Below are 21705 nucleotides of genomic sequence, written 5' to 3' on the forward strand. Positions count from 1 at the left end.
TCTGCGACCTCCTAACCCCCTACCAACCTGCCCGCTCCCTCCGCTCAGCCGGCTCTGGCTGCTCCACGTCTCCCGTCCCACCCGCCCCACCATTGGCGGGAGAGCCTTCAACCACTCTGTCCCCAACCTCTGTAATTCCATCCCCCAGTCACTCCAACTCACCCCCTCCTCAGCCTCCTTCAAGTCGCGCCTCAAGACCCTCCTCTTCGACCATGCCACCCCCCTTCCCCCCCCCCCCCCAATCCCAGCTCGGGTCTGAAATGCTGTCACTCACCAGCGCCTTGGAATGTCCTCCCGACGTGAAAGGCGCTATACAATGAAATCTTCTTGTTGTTGTTGTTATTGTTGTCATGACTGCTCACTCAGGTCTCCTGACAAGCAGTGATATCTATCAACATGCCATTTGGCTCCCCTGTTAGCTGTGCGTGCCCCGGGGGAGTCAGGGTGGGGGGAAATGGAGAACAGACGGGAAACCACAGAAGAAAATAAGCTAAACATAAAGTTGGATTGGCAGACACGAATGAGAGTGGGAGAAGAGGGAAGTGGAATTATGTTATTACAATTAAATACTCACCTGATGTGCCAGTTGCTGCTGTTTCCAATTTGAGAGCGTAAGTGAATGTTTGTGGCACTCACAATTGATTTGAAAAAGTGTTTCACATAATAAGCATTTCAAACTGTGATCAATCAAGGCTTTGTTCCTGTCTGCACCGCAACATTGCCCCATTATGTCTTTTTATGTTTTACCATGTGTGTGTGGGTGGGTGTGGGGTGGTGGGGGGTGTTGTGGCATGTGAACTCATTGCTTTACTGTATCCTTCAGCAAAATGTCTTTGGTTAAAAAGCCACAATAGCAGTCAAGACTGTCAATAGACGATAGTTTGAAGAATTTATTTTCGTACAGAGAAATGATAATAATAATTCTTGTGTTTGATATAGCGCAATTGACTATTCATTTTTTCCAGGGTGATGTATTATTACTAAAACACTGACTGAAGATAATCCTCATTCTTTTTTCCTGAATGAATTATTCTGTTTCATCCAGCTGTGTCGGGCACACCATCTGAGCAAATGAAAGTCCAGGAAGTGGGGTGGCCTGCCAAGGGGGTTACTGAATATCAACGGATTCCATTAGCAGTGGAAAATATCTGACTCAAGGATGTAAACTCATTCAAGGAATTTACAGATTAGCTCTTTCGTCACCATGCTATAAGAGTCTCCAAACCAAACTATTGAGAACCAACTCCATGTGTGTATGCTTTCTGTTTGTGATTTCTGGTCTGGAGTGCGCTCTCTCTCCCTAGAGAGTTGTACCCATGGTTATTCTTATCCCGGAGAGTTTAATCATCCTTATGTTTCCTAGATGCAGGTTTAGGTGCAGGTTGACAAGAGCCAAGGCTTTGTGGGTGACCCCAAAATTTGCATTGGAAGACGACTGGAGGTTGATCAACTAAAATGCTGCATGATTTTGCAAAATACTGACATACCTTCCTGTTTGTCTGGATGGGTCACTGTTATGGTTACGGGGGCCGGGGAGGGAGTTAATTGAGGTCTCCATGGAGCTGAGCTGAGATGGTTCCAAGATAATGTACTTGCCAATGGAATATTGGGACTGAGTCAACCCTTGTTGGCAGTTTCAGTTGTCGGGTTCCTGAACCAGGCGAGTCCATACTACTCCAGGGCCCGGCTATGACAGCACAGACAGCCTGGCTCATCGGGAGCAGAGGGTTCTTCCCAATCAGATCCTGTAAACTCTGAAACCAAAGTTCTAAAGGGTGAGGGTGCCCAAGCAATAACAACAACTTGCAATTATACAGCGCATGTCACATGGGGTAGCGTCCCAGAGCGCTTGATAGTGGCGGAGTCTGACCCCGAGCCAGCGGGGGAGAGGCAGGGGGGAGATGACCATAAGCACAATCAATAGGCACTTGGAAGCTAGTACTCTCAATGGCAAGCTGTGTGGTTTAAGCTGGTTAAACTCCAGGATTGCCTCAATACACACTCTGGGGTCCCCAAGCCTTATCTCTCACCAGCCTGTGCTTAATACTCTCTGGAATTAAGGAGACCATTAACTAAGGACAGTCACTACACTGTAGTGATAATCTGGCAAGAGCAAATGTGAGCATTAACACAGGAGGTATTTGCGAGTTAATATTACAAATCAGACTTTTTTTTTGTATCAGGCAATCTCCGAAGGAACTGTGACCCCATTGTTTATGAGTGTAACTTGTGCTTCACAGACCAAACGATAAAGGTAATCAAGACACGGACAGATTTGGTAGCAGATCCAAGGGCTTTGTGCAGAGCCTAAGAGGAGCACGCAATGAATTTTGTTCAAGGTTCTGAAAACGAACCATTATTCATCACAAAGGTAAAAGATATCACCAACACAGCACAGCACTCCTCTGCTAGTTAATTAAAAACATCAGGCAAGTCTCCGTACTCCACACCCCTCTGTTTACCTATCAGTAAGTAGGAACCTGGTTGTTAGTTGATTAAAGGATCGCTTTTCCGAGGGGTAATAATCCCTTCCAAAATAAAAAAAATTAAAATAATAATTTGATCACTCAATCCACCACCCAATCGACTAACCAACCAGGTAAACAGAGGTGTGTGGAGTAAGGAATATGTGAATGCGAATGTGAAATAGTCATACCCTCATGATCCGAATGACCAATTCAGTACAGCAGGTGTGGCTCTCTCAGTACAAAGTCGGTCACTTGGGTCATGAACGTATGGTCATTTACATTAATCATTAACTTTTCTAAAGTTATAATTCTCTCTTTTAGCATTCCCATTCAGTTCTAAACCAAGCGGGTTTGGTGAGACAGACACTCTATATGAAGCAAGCAGCAATATATTTCTCTCTCTACTTGAGAATTCAGCGAAGGACTTTATTAATATTTGCGGTAGATGAGAGGAAAATTACCCTTTGTACAACTCACCCATTGTAGTTAACAAGAACCTTGTTACTTTCTTTCATTCACTTTGAAAAGTTGATTGCATTCCAACTCTCTTGCTATTCAGAAATGGAACACTGTGAACCAAACACGATGATATGTTATGTTATTTGAATTGAATGGCTGGCTAAAGTAATAGTAATAATGCTTGAATTTGATGTAGTGTCTTATCACGTCTTTGAGACGTCTCAAAGCGCTTCACAGAATATACGGTAAAGTGAATTGAATATATATTTTGTGGGCGAAACGTGGCAGCCAATTGCGCACAGCAGCGTACCACAAACAGTCATGGATTGAGTAAAACACCTTTTGTGCATTCATCCTCTTCTAAAGTTCATGTTTTGAATCAGGTAACTGGTGCTGAATGAATGTCAGAATTCACACACCCCAAGCCATCCATCTCAACCAAATCAAATTAAGGATCTTCCCAACCCTATTCAGTGAACAGGAGCACATCGCTATAATACATTAATAATTAGCTGTTGTCACTATATTCATATGTAAAATAAATATATATATATATATGTGTATAAAAAACTACAATGTGAACTGACAGATCCTCATCAATCAATGTTGCAAGAGTTTTTAACCTCAGATTGTTCTGCACTTGGCGCCTGTATTTATTGCTGGGGGAAAAAAATACAAAATGCCATTGACCCACACTGGAAGCAACAAACTACAGGCTATCTACCTTAACCTTTAGATGAATGGAGTTCGACTATTTAAAACCCTGAAGGCATTTGCTTCTGAATTCTCCAGCAGTCGAGCAACGTGCAAAAACTGGGAGTACCATTAATAGCTGTACAGATGGATTCCGTCCCTTGTTTGCTGCAATAAAAATAATCCTTGAGAATTTTTGCAACAATATTATATCCAGGTAAGGGGAAACAATTATATTATTACAGCGGAGAATTAAAATTCCACCTGTGTCTCGATAACAATAATAATAATAATTGCATTTGATATAACGCCTTATCGCGTCTTTGAGACGTCTCAAAGCGCTTCATAGAATATACTGTAAAGTGAATTGACTGTGTATTTTGTGGGGGAAAAATGTACTCTATTAATCGGGCATTTCACAACACACAGAAATTAGCAAATTCTTAAATACAATCTTAATTTCTAAATTGCTTTTCTGTAAGTCATTTAAAGAATTCCAAAAAACAAAAAAGCTTGAACGTTACAACTGAATTCAACAATTTGCCAAATTCTGGACGCAAATTATTATTTAAAAAAGTAAGTCTAGACTCAGGTGGAATTTTACTCAAGAGATAAGTTGGAGACAATGGAGACACGAATGGAGATGAGAAAGGTTAATGGTAAATGTAACAGACTTTATTACATTTCAAAAACACTCCTCAGGTTTTTCAGTGTAACGTATCAGACTGACTGCAAATGGTAACTATTGCGTTTTTTAAATCTATCCAAAAATGTCTTATTTTCAAATACATTGTGGATTTGCTAAGAGGCTATGAAAGAATTATGTTTAAATTACCATTTTGAGTAGAAAGCACTTGTGTTACTCCATCAAGTAAACGATTAGTTTCTCACCTTGGCACTTTATTCTGTGTCTGCTCTCTGAATATTTCTACAACTGCTTTCAATGTTTCAGCAGAATTCGACAGCCAACAAGGTGGAACTGTCTCGAAAATGTCAAATTCTATCACCCTGCATCGATTTAAACAACTTGGGCAAGACAATAAGGCATTCGAATCGGAGTGGACAAGTAAGATGCACCAGCAACATAGCTCATTCCTCTCACATTAGGGTAAAGATTCCTGAGCCAAAAGAATGGCAACAAATGATAATCTTCACTGTGTTGGTTAACATACATTTTGCTCTATTACAGGTGCCAAAAATCAGAATCGAGGGTGAGTATGTGCTTCTCATACTAAGCGCCTTGTACTGTAATATGTGTATTGTTCTGTCAACAATAAAAGTATAAGACATCAGGTGTCAGCCTGACTCAATTGCGAACGCTCTTGAGTCAGAGGTTTATGGGTTCAAGCTCCACGTCAGGACTTTGAGCTCACAGTCCAGGCTGACACCTAACACAGGCAATTCACAAAATAGAGTCAATTCGCTTTACAGTGTAATTCTGTGAAGAGCTTTGAGTCGTCTCAAAGATGTGATATGGCTCTCTATCAATGCACGGATTATTAATATTATTATGACAGTTTGTGGGCCATTACTGTAAACAATTTGATTTCTATTTGCCTAAATGCACGCCATGCAGTTTACAGTAAATCTTGTGAAATGCTTTGAGAGGTTTCAATAATGCGTCGAGGTCCAATATTAAACGTAAATATTATCATGGAAACTGTATTGGATTGAGAATGATTTTTTATTTGACTCTCATTTATTGATTGATGCATTTCCACATTGCCTGTTGTTCACGGAGTGTGTTTTACAGAAATTCCTACACAGTAAATGGACATTCCTCCTCCAAAACTAAGAACGTCAATGGAGATATGTAAGCCAGATGTATTGCAAAATTATTCTAAAAGTGCGGACAAAAAATCAGTTTATTCTTGTTATTACTATTTATATTTCTCTGTGTTAGGCTAACTAGAAAGTAATCATGATTTTTTTTCTATTCAAAGTTCGAAAAAGAAAAAGGAAGCAGTCATTCAGATTGGATATTTTGAGCTGGTAATTCTGAATTTTTAATAGATTATTGAGATGAATCATTTCTTCCAGATTACTTCAAAATACTGTAGAATTCCTCTGTACATCATTAGAATTGAGGAAAGAACCATTTTGTCCAGGCAGGACATTGAGTCAGGAGCCTTACTCACGTGTCTGGGAAGAGGAAAGTGAGTTAACGTTTCAGGTCCATAACGAAAGATTCTGACGAAAGGTCAACGACCTGAAACGTTGCCTCACTTTCCTCTCTCCATAGATGCTGCCTGACCTGCTGAGGGTTCCCAGACACTTGTGTTTTATTTCAGATTTCCAGCATCTGCAATATTTTGCCTTTTTTTAAATCTTACTCAGCTCACCCTGTGGGAATATAAACATTGAGCCAAGAGACTGACTGGGAGGGGCAGATTCCAGCACCTCACAACATGCAGTTTCTTGTATAATTGGTTGCCGATCTCCTGGTTCGGTTCCCAGCCATTCTCTCTAGCTCTCTTTGGATTACCGTCAAAGAATCACCTCTCACCTATAAATTGCTCTATGCCTTTGTTCCTCCTATCTTTCTTATCTTCTCCTCCCTTCTCCTCTGCTCAACCTCCACTCGCTAACTCAGATTTCCCCCCCCATTCACCCCAGGCATCATTATAACCACCCTCACTCCCTCAATCTACCCCTCTGCTTAGCCCCCTCTCAATACATCCTGAAATCCCATCTTAAAATCTTTCTCTTTGATCTTTCTATTTGGTCACTCAATCCACGACTGTGTGTGGGACGCTGCTGGGGACAATTGGCTGCTGCGTTTCGCCCACAAAATACGCAGTCAGTTCACTTTACAGTGTATCCTGTGAAGTGCTTTGAGACGTCTCGAAGACGTGATAAGGCGCCGTATCAAATGCGAGGATCATTGTTATTATTAAACTAAATTTAATAAGATTCCTTAAACACTGAAGCGCGTGCTTTATTAAAAAAAAACTTCTTTCAACAAAATGATTAACAGCAAATAAATCTCGTGGAGCTTCGAAATAAAATAATAACAGTATTAAAATTAAAATGATACAATTCTACAATGATTATGAATACAATGCGGCAGGCAATACAGTCTTAACCCATTTGTGTATCTAACACAGCTGTTGGCTAAACGTGCACTCTCTTCTCCAGCTCGTATTAACCCGATGCCTATCTTCCATTCACTGGGTTTTGCTACACATATGTGCTTTAGGGAGTCTCACATTATATGAATTCAGTACAAATTGTCCCTGTCTTCCTATAACAATATTGTACACCCATTAGTCGTGTTATATACACGTACTGCTTCCTCCCCCCTCCACTTTTTTACCCTGTGCAACTCTCTCTCTCTCTCGGCAATGATGAGTCAATCTATTAACAAGCCCTGTGTCAGTGCCAGAGTTACCGCAGCTCGAGCTACATGGAGAATTATCAATGTCAATTCACCTGTTGTCTGTAAGCACTGATGCTGACCTTATCAGATCATCGGAATAGGAAAGTTTGGGGCTTTGCTCGTGACTAATCCAGAACATTCTTTTCTTCAGTTTCGATTTGCTTCCTGCTATGAGATCACGATGATGGTTATCGGAGGCCTGTGTGCTCTTCTCCACGGCTTGGCCCAGCCCAGTGTGTTGTTGATATTCGGTTTACTGACCGACACGTTCATTGAATATGACATAGAGTTACAAGAACTGAACCAACCCGGAAAAACCTGCATAAATAATACAATATCTTGGGCCAATGGATCAGAATATCAAACTGCAAAAAACGAGACAATAGCATGCGGGTGAGTGATTGTCTGCATTTCCAATGGATTATGTGTTCATTCATTGTACAGGATGGTGCATTTTATATATTACAGTTACAGGTAAGTTAAGGCATCATTAGGATTTGGACATTGTTTCGTTCTTCGATCAATTCAAATGAATCATAACACACGTAATAATAATAATCCTTGCATTTGATATAGCGCTTCTCATGTCTTCTCGATGTCTCAAAGCGCTTCACAGAATATACTGTAAAGTGAATTGACTGTATATTTGTGGGCTCTCACAGCAAGTGAATGATTTTCTCAAACCTTTACTTTTGCTATTATCTTTACAGGATTTTAGACATTGAAAAAGAATTGACTATGTTTGCTTATTATTACATTGGAATAGCAGCAGCAGTTCTTATACTGGGCTATTTTCAAGTAAGTAAGTGGCTTCCTGTGTATCCAAATGAATAATTTCCAAGAGTCAATGGCTTCTGATAGCATTTCCAAATGTTCTAAACTCAATGCCATCATCCAACTGATACGATTGTGATTGTAAAAAAGAACACTCGCTTTCCTATCATTTTAACAGAGTGAGTGTAAAGTTAATGTGTTCCATATCATGTTACGCTTGGAAAATAATATTCTCCCCAATCGCCTCATGCCTTTACAGATCTGTTTCTGGGTCACAGCTGCTGCGCGACAAGTGCAGAAAATCAGGAAGACTTACTTCAGAAAGATCATGAGAATGGAGATCGGTTGGTTTGACTGTAACTCCACAGGAGAACTAAATACAAGGCTGTCAGAGTAAGCATGCTGACTTCAAAACAGTCCAACTTTGCCACGATTAAACTCCGATAGCTAAAGGTTTAATGTGGAGGATCACAATAAATTGTACTGGTAAATAAGCAACAATAACAAATTACATTTGTGTAGCAACTCTCTCATCGAGACAATATCCCAAGGCGCTGGACAGTCAGGGATTTGGACCCGAAGCAACAGTTTAAGTCAAAAAAGAGAAGCAGGGGTGATTTTTGTAAACACTAAACAGTCTGTGAAGTGAATGAAAACTGCTGCACAATGTTTAACTTACTTAAAGCATCACACACCTGTTTGAAATGCAAAGGCGTAGAATGGTTTATCAATATAGAATTCATGGCAGTTTCCCTTTGTTCACAGCGATATCAATAAAATTAATGATGCCATCGCTGATCAAGTTGGGATTTTTATTCAGCGATTCACGACCTTCACTGCTGGATTTCTTCTCGGATTCATCAGTGGGTGGAAATTGACCCTTGTGATCATTGCCATCAGCCCTCTGATTGGTCTGGGAGCTGCTCTTATGGCATTGGTGAGGACATAGTGTGAGAACTTCCAGTTACTACACAAAGAGACATGTAACCTTGTGCCATCACTGTGTATTTACTGCTATCAGTGACTCTCCAGATTTACTATGGATTCACTTCAAGACTGAGGTGGATAGATGTTTGTTAGGTCAGAGAATCAAGGGATATGGGACAAGGGCAGGTAATTGGAGTTGAGGTACAGATCAGGATATGATTACATGATCCATTTAAGTAAAGTGTACTTATTTGTGAAAAGTAACTGGTGTCCTAGAATAATAATAATAATAAGCCTGAGAATTATCTTACAGGCTGTTTCAAAACTAACTGGTCTTGGACTGAAGGCTTATGCCAAAGCTGGTGCTGTGGCAGATGAAGTACTTTTTTCTATAAGAACAGTGGCTGCGTTCAGTGGTGAGAAAAAGGAGGTTGAAAGGTTAGTTATTACAGCAATAATATTTCTGCCTTGAATTAATGCCTATTTTTTCACGATTATTATTATTATTATTATTTCATCCACAAAAAATACAGTCAATTCACTTTACAGTATATTCTGTGATGCGCTTTGAGACGTCTCGAAGATGTGATAAGGCTCTGTATCAAATACATGGATTATTATTATTATTAATTCCGACTGGATGTAAAACCGGAACAGTATTGGACTGTATTGCATTGAGTTATTTGATAGAACAATGTTTCATTGCATTAGGGGATAATTATTCTCTCTCCATTTCACTGCACAGATATGAGAGGAACTTGATATCTGCACAACGCTGGGGAGTGAGGAAAGGCATGATTGTGGGATTTTTCACAGGATACATGTGGATGATCATCTTCCTGTGCTACGCCCTGGCTTTTTGGTACGGCTCTTGGCTGGTGATCGAGGAAAATGAATACACGCCTGGCAGTCTCCTACAGGTATGTATACAACACCAACACCACCAACAACAACAACAACATGTATTTATATAGCGCCCGTCACGTTGGGCAGCATTTCACAGCGGTTTAAGCATCTTTCAGTTTATCAACTTGTTTCAATAAGGTTACGATGAAAACCGAACCAAATACTCGTTTTGAAATCAGAAGGATAACTCTCTAAAGTTTTGTTTTATTTACCATAAAGTGTAGCGACTGCGTACTTTGTTTCATCCACAAAATACGCAGTCACTATACTGCGAAGCGCTTTGAGGCATCTCAATGCCGTGACAAGACGCTATATAAAATATTTATTATTATTGTTTAAAGGTGCACCTTGCCTCACTATTGTATCAGACGGATTATAAACTTGGTTTCCAGAGAGTGCTATCGTCTAAATCAGATTTCCCCAGATTACTAATTCAACAGCAATGAATGAGGAGCGAGTAGCTATTTGAAGTTTTTATTGTGGAGCAATGGTTTGGCACCGGATCAAGGCACTAGAGCTGCAGGTTTAAGGTCACAGCGGGAAAACATGCCACAGATACCATGATTCTTCCATTGTCCCTTTCCGTCCCTGTCCACTGTCCCGTACACGCACCGGTCTCACTCTCAAGGTTAATGTGGGTAATTCTCCAGCCCAGCTTCCCGTGTTCACAAGCAAAGTCGGGCTTATATATTGTGTTTATACAGTGGAAATGTTGGGGAGCCACGAATTTTTACAAAACAATAATAATTTGGTGACTCAATCCACGAGTGTTTGTGGGACGCTGCTGTGCGTAATTAATTGGCTGCCGAGTTTTGCCAAAAAATATACGGTCAACTCATTTTACAGTGTATCCTGTGAAGCGCTTTGAGACATCTCGAAGATGCGATTAGGAGCTGTATCAAATGCAAGGATTGTTATTAAACAATGGAGAATGAACCAATTAAATAGACAGTTTTGTGGCTTTGAAGATTCGGAAAATGACCTTTCAGCAGCATAATTGTTGGTACCTGGATTGAGTTTCCCAGCCTTTGTATCTGTGTGCAAAGGTTAAATTCAGGGACAATTTTTACCCGTGCCTGTGCTTTGTTTCAGGTGTTTTTAGGGGTGCTTATAGCTGCGATGAATCTTGGACAAGCTTCACCCTGTCTGGAAGCTTTTGCCTCTGGTCGAGGTGCAGCAGCCAAAATATTTGCAACCATAGACCGGGTGAGTGGTTATACGGTTATTTACAGCACATTACAACCACAACTTGCATTTATATAGCGCCCCTCCCACAGGGTAGTGTCACAGAGCACTTGACATTACACAGTCCTACCATCAGGATACAACAGTAATAATAATAATAATAATAATAATCCTTGCATTTGATATAGCGCTTTTCACGTCGGGAGGACGTCCCAAAGCGCTTCACAGAACACACTGTAAAGTGAATTGACTGTATATTTGTGGGCGAACGCGGCAGCCGATTGCGCACAGCAATGTCCCACAAACAGTCGTGGATTGAAAATGACCAATTTATTATTGTTTTTGGTTTTGGAGGGATTATTATTAGGCTCTGTGTGGAGTAAGGAAACTTGCCCAAGGTTTCGCCCTCTGCCTGGAATTGAACTCAGGTCTCTCACTTGCAAAGCGAGTGCTCTAACCACTGAGCTACAGGACTCCACAGTGTAACAGTGTAACCTCACCTCACTGCTGTAATAAACTATAACCATATTCCTCACTCTAGGAACCAGAGATCGACTGCATGTCAGTGGAAGGATATAAACTGAATAGAGTCAAGGGCAACATCGAATTCCATAATGTGACCTTCAATTACCCGTCCAGGCCAGATGTCAAGGTAGTGAACTGTTCACTGAAATGTACCTGGATTTATAATGTTAACGGTTATCAAGCCTTGGTTATATTTCATTAGCTTCTGAGTTGCCTTTAGTTGATTTATAACTAACCTTCGCAGATTCTCGATCGCCTGAGTCTGGTTGTTAAAGCAAGTGAAACCACTGCGTTTGTTGGGCCAAGCGGATCTGGTAAAAGCTCGACTGTGCAACTCATTCAGAGATTCTACGATCCCAAACAAGGGATGGTAATGCTTTCAAATTACTATATCGATGCCTTTCCATGACCAACTAACTAGTTTTCAAATATGCCAACAAAATACTGTATTAATTAATGAATGAATTAATATATTTATTTCTATTTATTTCATATCATGTGTTGTGGTATTATGTTATTGACTGTGTGTTTGCAGGTTACTCTGGATGGCCATGATATTCGCTCTTTGAATATCCAGTGGTTGCGTTCTCTGATTGGGGTTGTTGAGCAGGAGCCGGTCTTGTTTGCTACCACCATTGTCGAGAACATTCGATACGGTTGTGACAAAGTGACAATGGACGATATTATCAAAGCCACCAAAGAAGCCAATGCTTATAACTTCATAATGGAACTGCCCCAGGTATCTCCTAGCTAACGGTATTAATAATAATAATCCTTGCATTTGATATAGTGCCTCATCACGTCTTCGAGACGCCTCGAAGCGCTTCACAGGGTATACTTTTCTATTCGTTGCATCTTTGATTTCTCAACTCAAACCTTACATTTTGCAGAAATTTGAGACTCTTGTAGGAGAAGGTGGGGGTCAGATGAGTGGGGGCCAAAAGCAACGCATTGCCATCGCTCGCGCTCTGGTCAGGAACCCCAAAATCCTGCTGCTGGACATGGCCACCTCAGCCCTGGACAATGAGAGCGAGGCCATAGTACAAGAGGCCCTAGAGAAGGTAAGTTCCCATTGGAGTCATAATGATGTGTCGTTATATTATTATCACTCTTTGTAGACTCTTAAGCTCCACTGGTATTGATAGCAACACTCAAGCTTTGACAAACTGCGTTATAATGATATCAGAGCAATTTGCACTGAAGGGTCACCTTTTGATACATGGCCAACCATTTGTTATCCTCCGTATTTAGCTTCTGCACAAATATAAGTTAGACTGCAGCAGATCTAAAGTGTGGGGACATCTTTATGCAGAGGGTGGTGGGGATGTGGAACTCACTGCCGGAACTGTGGTTGAAGCAAAAAGGACCTAGTTGGGACAAGTGGTCTGTGTCCGTGCTGTAATTCTATGTAACTGTGCAACAAAATGATTCCTTTCAATAACGGTTTTATAACTGGCCATTGTTATAACGTGGTGACAAGGTGTTTCTGACCACTTTTGAATTCATTAAAAGCTTCACCTCGGTCGGACGACAATCTCCATCGCACATCGCCTTTCCACAGTAAAGAGTGCCGACATGATCATCGGGTTTGAACACGGAAGAGCTGTGGAGCAAGGCAAACACAATGAATTGCTGGAGAGGAAAGGAGTTTATTTTACTTTGGTGACTCTTCAAAGCCAGGGAGACAAAGCTCTGAATGAAAAGTCGAGGCAGAGTAAGCATGATCTTCTGAAACAACAATTTTGTTTTTAGCAAAAATTACCACTGGCAACTAACATGTTGTGTACCTGTTGTGGATTGACAGAAACATTTTGGATACCTATTACTTTCTTTTATCGGCAGCAGAGACTACGCTTGAGGAACCAGCGATAGAAAAGCCACGGTCTTTCAGCAGAGGGAGCTATTGTGCAAGTTTACGGTAAGAAATAATCATCGTATTGGAGGAAACATTGATCAGGAAATAATAATAATAACAATAATAATCCTCGCACTTGATACAGCGCCTTATCACGTCTTCGAGACGTCTCAAAGCGCCTCACAGGATACACTTTAAAGTGAATTGACTGTGTATTTTGTGGGCGAAACGCAGCACCCAATTGCGCACAGCAGCTTCCCCACTAACAGTCGTGGATTGAGTGACCCAATTTTTTTTTAAAAAAAGGGTTTATCATCCCCGGAAAAGTGATCCATCAATCGACTAACAACTGACTGCTAAGTAAACAGAGACGTGTGGAGTAAGGAAGCTTACAACAACAACAACAACAACAAGATTCCATTTATAAAGCGCCTTTCACGTCAGGAGGACGTCCCAAGGCGCTGCACAGTTGGGTCATGACCCGAGCAGGGGGGAAATGGTCAGGGTGAGGGGAGGGAAGGGAGGGAGCGAGGAGGGGGGAAATGGTCAGGGTGAGGGAGGGAAGGGAGGGAGCGAGGAGGGGGGAAATGGTCAGGGTGAGGGGAGGGAAGGGAGGGAGCGAGGAGGGGGAAATGGTCAGGGTGAGGGGAGGGAAGGGAGGGAGCGAGGAGGGGGAAATGGTCAGGGTGAGGGGAGGGAAGGAAGGGAGCGAGGAGGGGGAAATGGTCAGGGTGAGGGGAGGGAAGGAAGGGAGCGAGGAGGGGGGAAATGGTCAGGGTGAGGGGAGGGAAGGGAGGGAGCGAGGAGGGCGAAGAGAGTCGAGAGGGGAGCTGAAGACTATCTAGTACAGCTTTTTAGGAATAGAAATTCCATTACATTAACATAGCTGCCATAAAGGCATCTGGACTGTGGTCAAGGCAGCCAATCACAAACCGTGAAGGCTCAAGGTATAGATTAAGATTTAATTCAATCCCTTTTCTTATACAGATCTTCCATACGACAGCGATCTCGGTCTCAGATATCCAACATGTTGGCTGATATTTCTATATCTGGAGAGGTTGGCTCAGTGCTTCACCATTCATCGGTAGATGATATACAGACGGTAAGAAAAATGTGAAATCCATGGCCATGTTATCTGATCTGAGATCTCTTATTGCGTACACAACAAATGAAGTAAATTGACAAAAAATAGGAATGTTATAGTCAAGTGGAATAATAATAAACAATCTGCCAGAATCTAGACTCGGTCACACTGTAACTTGAAAGTAAATCTTACAGTACATATACTGCAAACTGTAAAGTGAATTGACGGTTTATTTTTTGTGGGCGAAACAATCACTGACCAGTAGGCAACAACAACAACAACAACAAGATTCAATTTATAGAGCGCCTTTCACGTCGGGAGGACGTCCAAGGCAGCTCCTCCAGTACAATTGACTCTATATTGAACGGTCGCTGTCTAACACAAGTGCTTGTGAATTAAATCCGGGTTCATTTCATTCAAAGCTGAAAGGTTTATTTTTGTCACAGGCTGTAGAGGAGGGGGAAGCGGAAGATATTGAGCCAGCGCCAGTCACTAGGATTCTGAAGTACAATGCCTCCGAGTGGCCCTATATGCTGTTTGGTGCCCTTGGGGCTGCCATCAATGGTGGAGTAAATCCAGTCTACGCACTTTTATTCAGCCAGATTATTGGGGTAAGAGGCCCATGGTCTTCCATTTTATCAGTTCGGACGAAAGGTCATCGACCTGAAACGTTAACTCATTTTCCTCTCTCCATAGATGCTGCCTGACCTGCTGAGGGTTCCCAGCGTCTTCTGTTTTTATTTCTTCCATTTTATTATCCATTTGCAGGGGGATGGGGAGAGAACGGGGGGAGTGGGACTGATTGGGCAACTCTTCCAAAGAGCCGTCTCAGGCACGAAGGGCCGAATGGCCTCCTTCTGTGCTATAATTCTCTATGATTCTATGATTATCAGTTGAAGAAGCCTGACATTATTTGCATGTAAAAAGTAACCTACCTCAATGTCTCCCTGATTTCCCCCCCCCTCAGACCTTTTCTTTGTCAGATGAAGAAAAGAAAAGAAAAGAGATTAATTCCATCTGCTTATTCTTCGTTGTGGTTGGATTGGTGTCTTTCCTGACACAGTTTCTCCAGGTATAACTATTTTGGTTCTTTTTTAAGAAAGCACAAGTGCAGTTGTTTTGGAGCTTTATTTAGGAGTTTGTAACACGGGGGTTGTTCTGGAACAGATATTTTTGTGTACCCACATCAATCGCTTCACGTTCCATGTATTCTACATCAACATAATGCATCTTAATTCCATTCGCAAAATGCCGTTCACCTCGTGTGCGATTTCCATCGGTAACTTTGTCGCCCGTAGTAAAACTGAAGCATTTCTACTGCACATCATTTTAACATGTTAATCCATTCAACTGTGAAATGAAAAATTTCTTTACGCAGAGGTTTGTGAAGTTGTGGAATGCTCTGCCCCACAAAGCAGTGAAGGCACAATCAATGGGCATGTTTGAAAGCAATCAATTCAGCAAAAATTTTTTTTGTATCTTGTTGACAAAAACAAGATTTCATCTTTATTTTCCACCAGGGTTATTTTTTTGCAAAATCAGGTGAATTGCTGACCCGGAGGCTGAGGAAGATCGGATTCCAGGCAATGTTAGGTCAAGAGATTGGCTGGTTTGACGATCGCAAGAATAGTCCTGGAACATTAACAACAAGACTTGCTACAGATGCCTCACAGGTTCAAGGTGTAAGTATTTATACGAGTAGGGATAACAAATGCAGGATTCCTATCTTTCACTAGTTTTTCATATGAAGTTCAGTGTTCAAATGGACATTGAATTAGATACTGTATATGCTGATGTCCATCTCTTGCCCTTTCAGCAAAAAAATAATAACAATTTGGTCACTCAATCCACGACTGTTATTTTAAAAGAAAATGTTATTGATTCTTTTCCATTAGGCTACTGGGTCGCAGATTGGAATGATTGTGAATTCTCTCACCAACATAGGAGTGTCCTTGATCATCGCTTTTTACTTCAGCTGGAAGCTAACCCTGGTTATCCTCTGCTTCCTGCCTTTTTTGGCACTGTCTGGTGGTCTGCAAGCCAAGATGTTGACAGGATTTGCAAACCAGGACAAGCAGTCACTTGAGATTGCTGGACAGGTGAGGCTTCAGAACGTACTCGATAAGCAGAACCTTTACTTGTCCTCGACCCGGCTGTGCGCAATTGGCTGCCGCGTTTTGCCTTTCAAAATACACAGTCACTCCACTTTACAGTATATTCTGTGAAGCGCTTTGAGACGTCTCGACAACGTGATAAGGCGCTCTATCGGACGCCAGGATTATTATTGTTATTATTATGAACAGAAACTTTTTTTTCGACATTTCCTCATACTTTAGATTTCGAGTGAAGCGCTCACCAACATACGAACCATAGCTGGATTAGCCAAGGAGAAAATGTTTGTGGAGCTCTACAACGCGCAGCTGGAAAAACCTTACAGGGCTGCCATTAAGAAGGCGAATGTTTATGGGGTCTGTTTTGGCTTTGCCCAGTGTGTAATCTTTTTGGCTAACGCTGCATCTTATAGATTTGGTGGTTACTTAGTTGTTGCTGAAAACCTTCATTTCATGATGGTGTTCAGGTATGGCTACCTTGTTACACATGAGAAATAATGTCTGTATCGCACGGACCGCAGAACATTGAGTAGATGTTTTTATGATCAGCTATTGATCGGATCAGTGATAATCTCTCTTGATTACAGAGTGATTTCTGCCATTGTAACGAGTGGGACCGCCTTGGGAAGAGCCTCGTCCTACACCCCAGACTATGCCAAAGCTAAAATAGCTGCTGCACGCTTTTTCCAACTTATTGACCACGTTCCCCAAATAAGCGTCTACAGCGAAGGAGGGGAAAAATGGGTATTGTATTACTCTTTCACTAATAAAGAGCTGAGCTTCAATGTACAGTGTATAAGGTTAATTTTCCGAATGTACCTCATTAAAGACTGATAGTAGTTATGGCAGTGTATGCGTCAATTTGACGGGAAATTAATAGGTCAAAGACTGAAGCTAATTTTCCTTTTAGAGTGAGTGTTAAATGGTTTATAAAGACTGAGCTGTGTAACTTGGCTGGAGAAGGCAGCAACATTATAGTTCCATTGATTATTTCTTCTTATTATTTTAATATCATATTGAACAATTTGTTGTTGTTTTGACCTAATATTAAATGATCCAAACACTCAGTTATTACACTGGCACCATCTTAATTTTACTTATTGTGTTTAACCCACGGCTGTTTGTGGGGACGCTGCTGTGCGCAATTGGCTGCTGCGGTTCACACACAAAATATACAGTCAATTCACTTTACAGTATATTGCGTGAAGCGCTTTGAGACGTCTCGAAGACATGATAAGGCGCTATATCAAATACAAGGGTTATTCTTATTATTAAAATTCTACCATTTTATTTGACAGAGTAACTTTGAGGGGAAAATTCAATTCATTGACTGCAAGTTCACATATCCTTCTCGCCCGGACATCCAAGTTCTCAATGGCCTCTCAATCTCTGTTAAACCTGGGCAGACACTGGCTTTTGTGGGAAGCAGCGGATGTGGGAAAAGTACCAGCGTGCAACTCCTTGAACGATTTTATGACCCGAATAAAGGTCGAGTGGTATGTTAATCTGTTCTAATCTATTGTGCTAAATTCTCAAGGCCTTGAGCTAATCTCGTTCCCTAACAGTTGTTTTGTATTTTATTGCTTCGCAGTTAGTTGACGGCCATGACACAAAGAATGTAAATACTGCCTTCTTAAGGTCTAAAATCGGAATCGTATCCCAGGAGCCTGTACTGTTTGACTGCAGCATCGCCGAGAACATTCAATATGGTGACAACAGCCGGCAAGTCAGTCTGGATGAAGTGATCGCAGCTTCTAAAAGGGCTCAGCTCCACGACTTTGTCATGTCATTACCCAACGTAAGGTTCAGTGACCTCCCGCCCTGCGATCGAAAACTAAAATTGGATTTTGGTTTATAAACTGCAGTGGAGTCCTGTAGCTCAGTGGTTAGAGCACTCTCCTCGCAAGCGAGAGGACCCGGGTTTGATTCCCAGACAAAGCGAAACATTGGGCAAGTTTCCTTACTCCCCACACCTCTGTTTACCAGCAGTAAATAGGAACCCGGTGGTTAGTTGATTGGTGGATGGCTTTTCTAGGGATAATAATCCCTATTAAAAAAAAAAAATTTGGTCACTCAACCCACGACTGTTTGTGAGACACTGCTGTGCGCAATTGGCTGCCGCGTTTCACCCACAAAATATACAGTCAATTTACTTTACAGTATATCCTGTGAAGCGCTTTGAGACGTCTCGAAGAAGTTATACTGCGCTGTATCAAATGCCAGGATTATTATTATTATTATTATTATTTTATAACTTCTCTTTGTCATTGCACGGCTTCACCCTCAAGTGTATTTTTGAACTTCCTCTCTCAGCAATACAAGACCAATGTGGGTGCTCAAGGCTCCCAGTTATCTCGGGGACAGAAGCAGCGCATTGCTATAGCTCGCGCCATCGTGCGAGATCCCAAAATTCTTTTACTGGACGAAGCCACGTCTGCACTGGATACAGAAAGTGAAAAGGTATTGGACTAGAGAGAAAATAATTTGTGGGACGCTGCTGTGCGCAATCAGCTGCCGCGTTTCGCCCACAAAATATACAGTCAATTCACTTCACAGTATATTCTGTGAAGCGCTTGGCGACGTCTCGAAGACTTGATGAGGCGCTGTATCAAATGCAAAGATTATTATTGTTATTTATTATTATCTCTTGATTGCAGACTGTCCAAGACGCTCTCGATGAAGCACGACAAGGCCGGACCTGCATTGTGATTGCACATCGCTTGTCGACCATTCAAAACTCAGACATCATTGCTGTCATGTCTCGAGGACTCCTTATTGAACAGGGGAATCACAAGGAACTTATGGCCCTTAAAGGCGCCTATTATAAACTCATCACAACTGGAGCTCCTGTTAGTTAAACGCACGACAAATTCTAAATGAATTCTGACTGTTTAAAAACAGGTTGTTTTCTTTCGTGACCTTCGGGAAGTTAGAACGTAAATCACTCAACCAACCAACCAACCAACTCTGTTCCTTCATGGCTCATGTAAGTTTACTATTCCATTATCAAGAAGAATGATCTGCAAAGATTCTCCCTGATCCACAAAAGCAAAGACCTAAAACTTCTAAAGGATTAAGGGATATGGGGATAAGGCGGGCAGATGGAGTTAGGTTAGAAGATTAGCCATGATCTTATTGAATGGCGGGACAGGCTCGAGGGGCTGAATGGCCTACTCCTGCTCCTAATTCCTATGCTCCTATGTAAAACTCCACAATATCCCTAGGTCTTCATAACTCAGCTCTTTACTCCAAGGCAACATTCTCCCTCAAACTCAGCTCAGCTCAGTTCAGAATCCCATGTGAGACATCTCGAAGAGGTGACAAGACGTTATGTCAAATGCAAGATTAACATTATTGTTATCCTCTGGAGAATTTGTTTGTTTCATTTTATCCAGGTATCTCGATAGGTTCCGATGCTGTTTCCAAGCAAACAATTATCAAATTTGTCTTTCAAAGTTCAGTTTAAAAAGTCAATCAATTGTTTTTGTTACAGATTTGCTCCACGTATTTACTCCTGATCCCTGACTGTTCAGCGCCTTGGGATGTCCTCCCGACATGGAAGGCGCTTTACAAATATAATTTTGCTGTTGTTGCTCTCGGTGTGTATGTGTGGGAAGAGAGCGGAGGGGGAGAGATTGATCTAATTTTAGTTAAAGTTACTCCGATGTTTGTCACAGCAGTCTAAGGCCTGACTGCAGTAATGCTGGAATGAGCATTAAATGTGAAGAGTATTTTTATATCTGGTTGGTAACAATTAGAGTTTCAAACGTGCTTGCGGTTTTTGCACATTGCTTCATCTGCAATGCAAGATTCTGTCAGAAGTTCCACAGGTGATAAATACTACAAGGTGATCTTTCTGCAGTGCCATTGATTTTTTGTACCTATTTAAATAAAAACAGCAGCAACTTTAATAATGGAAAGGTGACTTAAAGCAAGGCATTCCGTGCAGTATTGTTTCATTTACAAAATGTTAGACACATAATTTATATCTGTCTTTAAATGCTTTGATGAATTAAAAGATAAATGAAATACTGATATTCTCCATGTACCATGTATGATTACTGAACAGTTTTACTGTCCACTTTCAATGTGGAGTCTTGTAGGGTAGTGGTAAGCATAAGGCGCTATATCAAATGCAAGGATTATTATTATCATTATATATTGGTAAATCTTAGTAAATATAATGAAAGGTACACCTGTGACTCAGTAATTGATTCACAAGAGGAATTATGCAAACTATGGTGAAATATGTTAAAGTTTATTTGACATTTAGGCTCATGTTTCAGGCACCTCTCGTATACACAGTAAAATAATAATTGAAGGATGGAGACAAAATCTAGAGCATTTCATGACAGTATTCTATTAAAATGTTCAGGTGTGCTTTTTAAAGTATTCGAATGTTTGATAACAACAGACGTGTTTGTAACATGGTTTGTGTGATATTTAAAAATAGCAAAGTTACATGCGCTTGACATCGAATCATAGAATCTTACAGCTTTTCGGCCCATCATACCTGTTAAAACATAAAGAAAAACATGCTGGAGGTTGCTTATGTGTACAGTACCAATAAAATGCTTAGAGTTTTTGTTTAATAATGTGTTAACATTATATAACAATACAGCATTGGATATTCAGAAATAGTTGTGAACAGTTTTATAATGTATAATAATGCCTACATTCTGTAAAGAAACATAAAACAACAACCCCTCACAGTGCAAATTCAGATTTGTTTGTTTTTTAACCCTCTAATTTTACTCTGCACATAACTCTATCCAACCCAATTACTTACTATCCGATTTTCATCTAAAAACATCCTGTTTTTGTTTTATTTTTTCCTTTATTTTGCTGAACCATTTGAGAATTATTACACCAATGATGTGTTCTAACTGGCTTACTAGGTTGTTAAGATTGGCACCACTTTGACATAAAACCTTTCCTACAAAGTCAGGATGGCTCCACAAGCAACCACTAGTCAGGGTGTGTGTAGGGGCTTCAAATGTTACATTCTTCTCCTCTCCACCTCCCACCCCAAATCATGGAATTGCTTGCTTCCTTTTAACACTCCAGCGTAAAAACAGAGAACAGTTAAATCAAACTTAATCAGCAAAGGAGGTTCACATGTAATCCCACACCCAGAACTTGAGGGTTCAGCCTCTACCTAGGAGTCAATAGCAATCTGTGAAAACATTTCTTCTTACCCTAAAGGTTTTTCTTCAAGCACCTGCTTAAAGATCTTTCTGGTCTAAAGGAAACCACGTCCAAAATTAATCATATTCCACAACAGTGACTTTTCTATCCCACTAAAGTTACATTCACTTACTTTGAGTATTTTGTTATGA

General features: G+C 41.0%; 1 protein-coding gene across 5 annotated transcripts; it reads left to right on the forward strand.

Annotated features, from left to right (window-relative positions):
- The first annotated feature begins 469 nt into the window (after positions 1-469).
- Positions 470-21666, forward strand: abcb11a (ATP-binding cassette, sub-family B (MDR/TAP), member 11a). Of its 5 annotated transcripts, XM_042336071.1 has the most exons (30): positions 470-611; positions 2241-2371; positions 4576-4686; positions 4810-4831; positions 5374-5433; positions 5564-5612; positions 7151-7392; positions 7710-7797; positions 8033-8166; positions 8539-8710; positions 9014-9138; positions 9446-9620; positions 10699-10812; positions 11333-11443; positions 11561-11686; positions 11852-12055; positions 12207-12377; positions 12829-13030; positions 13159-13234; positions 14159-14273; positions 14702-14866; positions 15223-15327; positions 15776-15937; positions 16151-16354; positions 16592-16833; positions 16954-17110; positions 17665-17862; positions 17958-18164; positions 18680-18826; positions 19024-21666. In XM_042336071.1, exons 3-30 carry the CDS (start codon positions 4611-4613, stop codon positions 19222-19224), a joined length of 4050 nt encoding a protein of 1349 aa, XP_042192005.1. In that variant the 5' UTR covers positions 470-611; positions 2241-2371; positions 4576-4610; the 3' UTR covers positions 19225-21666. The 5 variants fall into 5 exon arrangements, with proteins under 5 accessions (XP_042192005.1, XP_007888069.1, XP_007888070.1 ...); XM_007889878.2 differs by lacking the exons at positions 470-611; positions 2241-2371 and adding an exon at positions 3720-3837; XM_007889879.2 differs by lacking the exons at positions 470-611; positions 2241-2371 and adding an exon at positions 3720-3837 and having other exon boundaries at positions 13162-13234.
- The last annotated feature ends 39 nt before the right edge of the window (positions 21667-21705 follow it).

The sequence above is a fragment of the Callorhinchus milii genome, unplaced genomic scaffold, assembly GCF_018977255.1.
Source record: "Callorhinchus milii isolate IMCB2004 unplaced genomic scaffold, IMCB_Cmil_1.0 Scaffold6, whole genome shotgun sequence".
NCBI lineage: Eukaryota > Metazoa > Chordata > Chondrichthyes > Chimaeriformes > Callorhinchidae > Callorhinchus > Callorhinchus milii.

What these genes read in the sequence shown, in the direction of transcription:
- abcb11a (XM_042336071.1), top strand. Translation starts at nt 4,611, where the DNA reads ATGTCAAATTCTATCACCCTGCATCGATTTAAACAACTTGGGCAAGAC. An exon ending in AACGAGACAATAGCATGCGG is followed by an intron (nt 7,393 to 7,709) that starts GTGAGTGATTGT and finishes TTATCTTTACAG; the next exon opens with GATTTTAGACATTGAAAAAG. An exon ending in TCCTGACACAGTTTCTCCAG is followed by an intron (nt 15,328 to 15,775) that starts GTATAACTATTT and finishes ATTTTCCACCAG; the next exon opens with GGTTATTTTTTTGCAAAATC.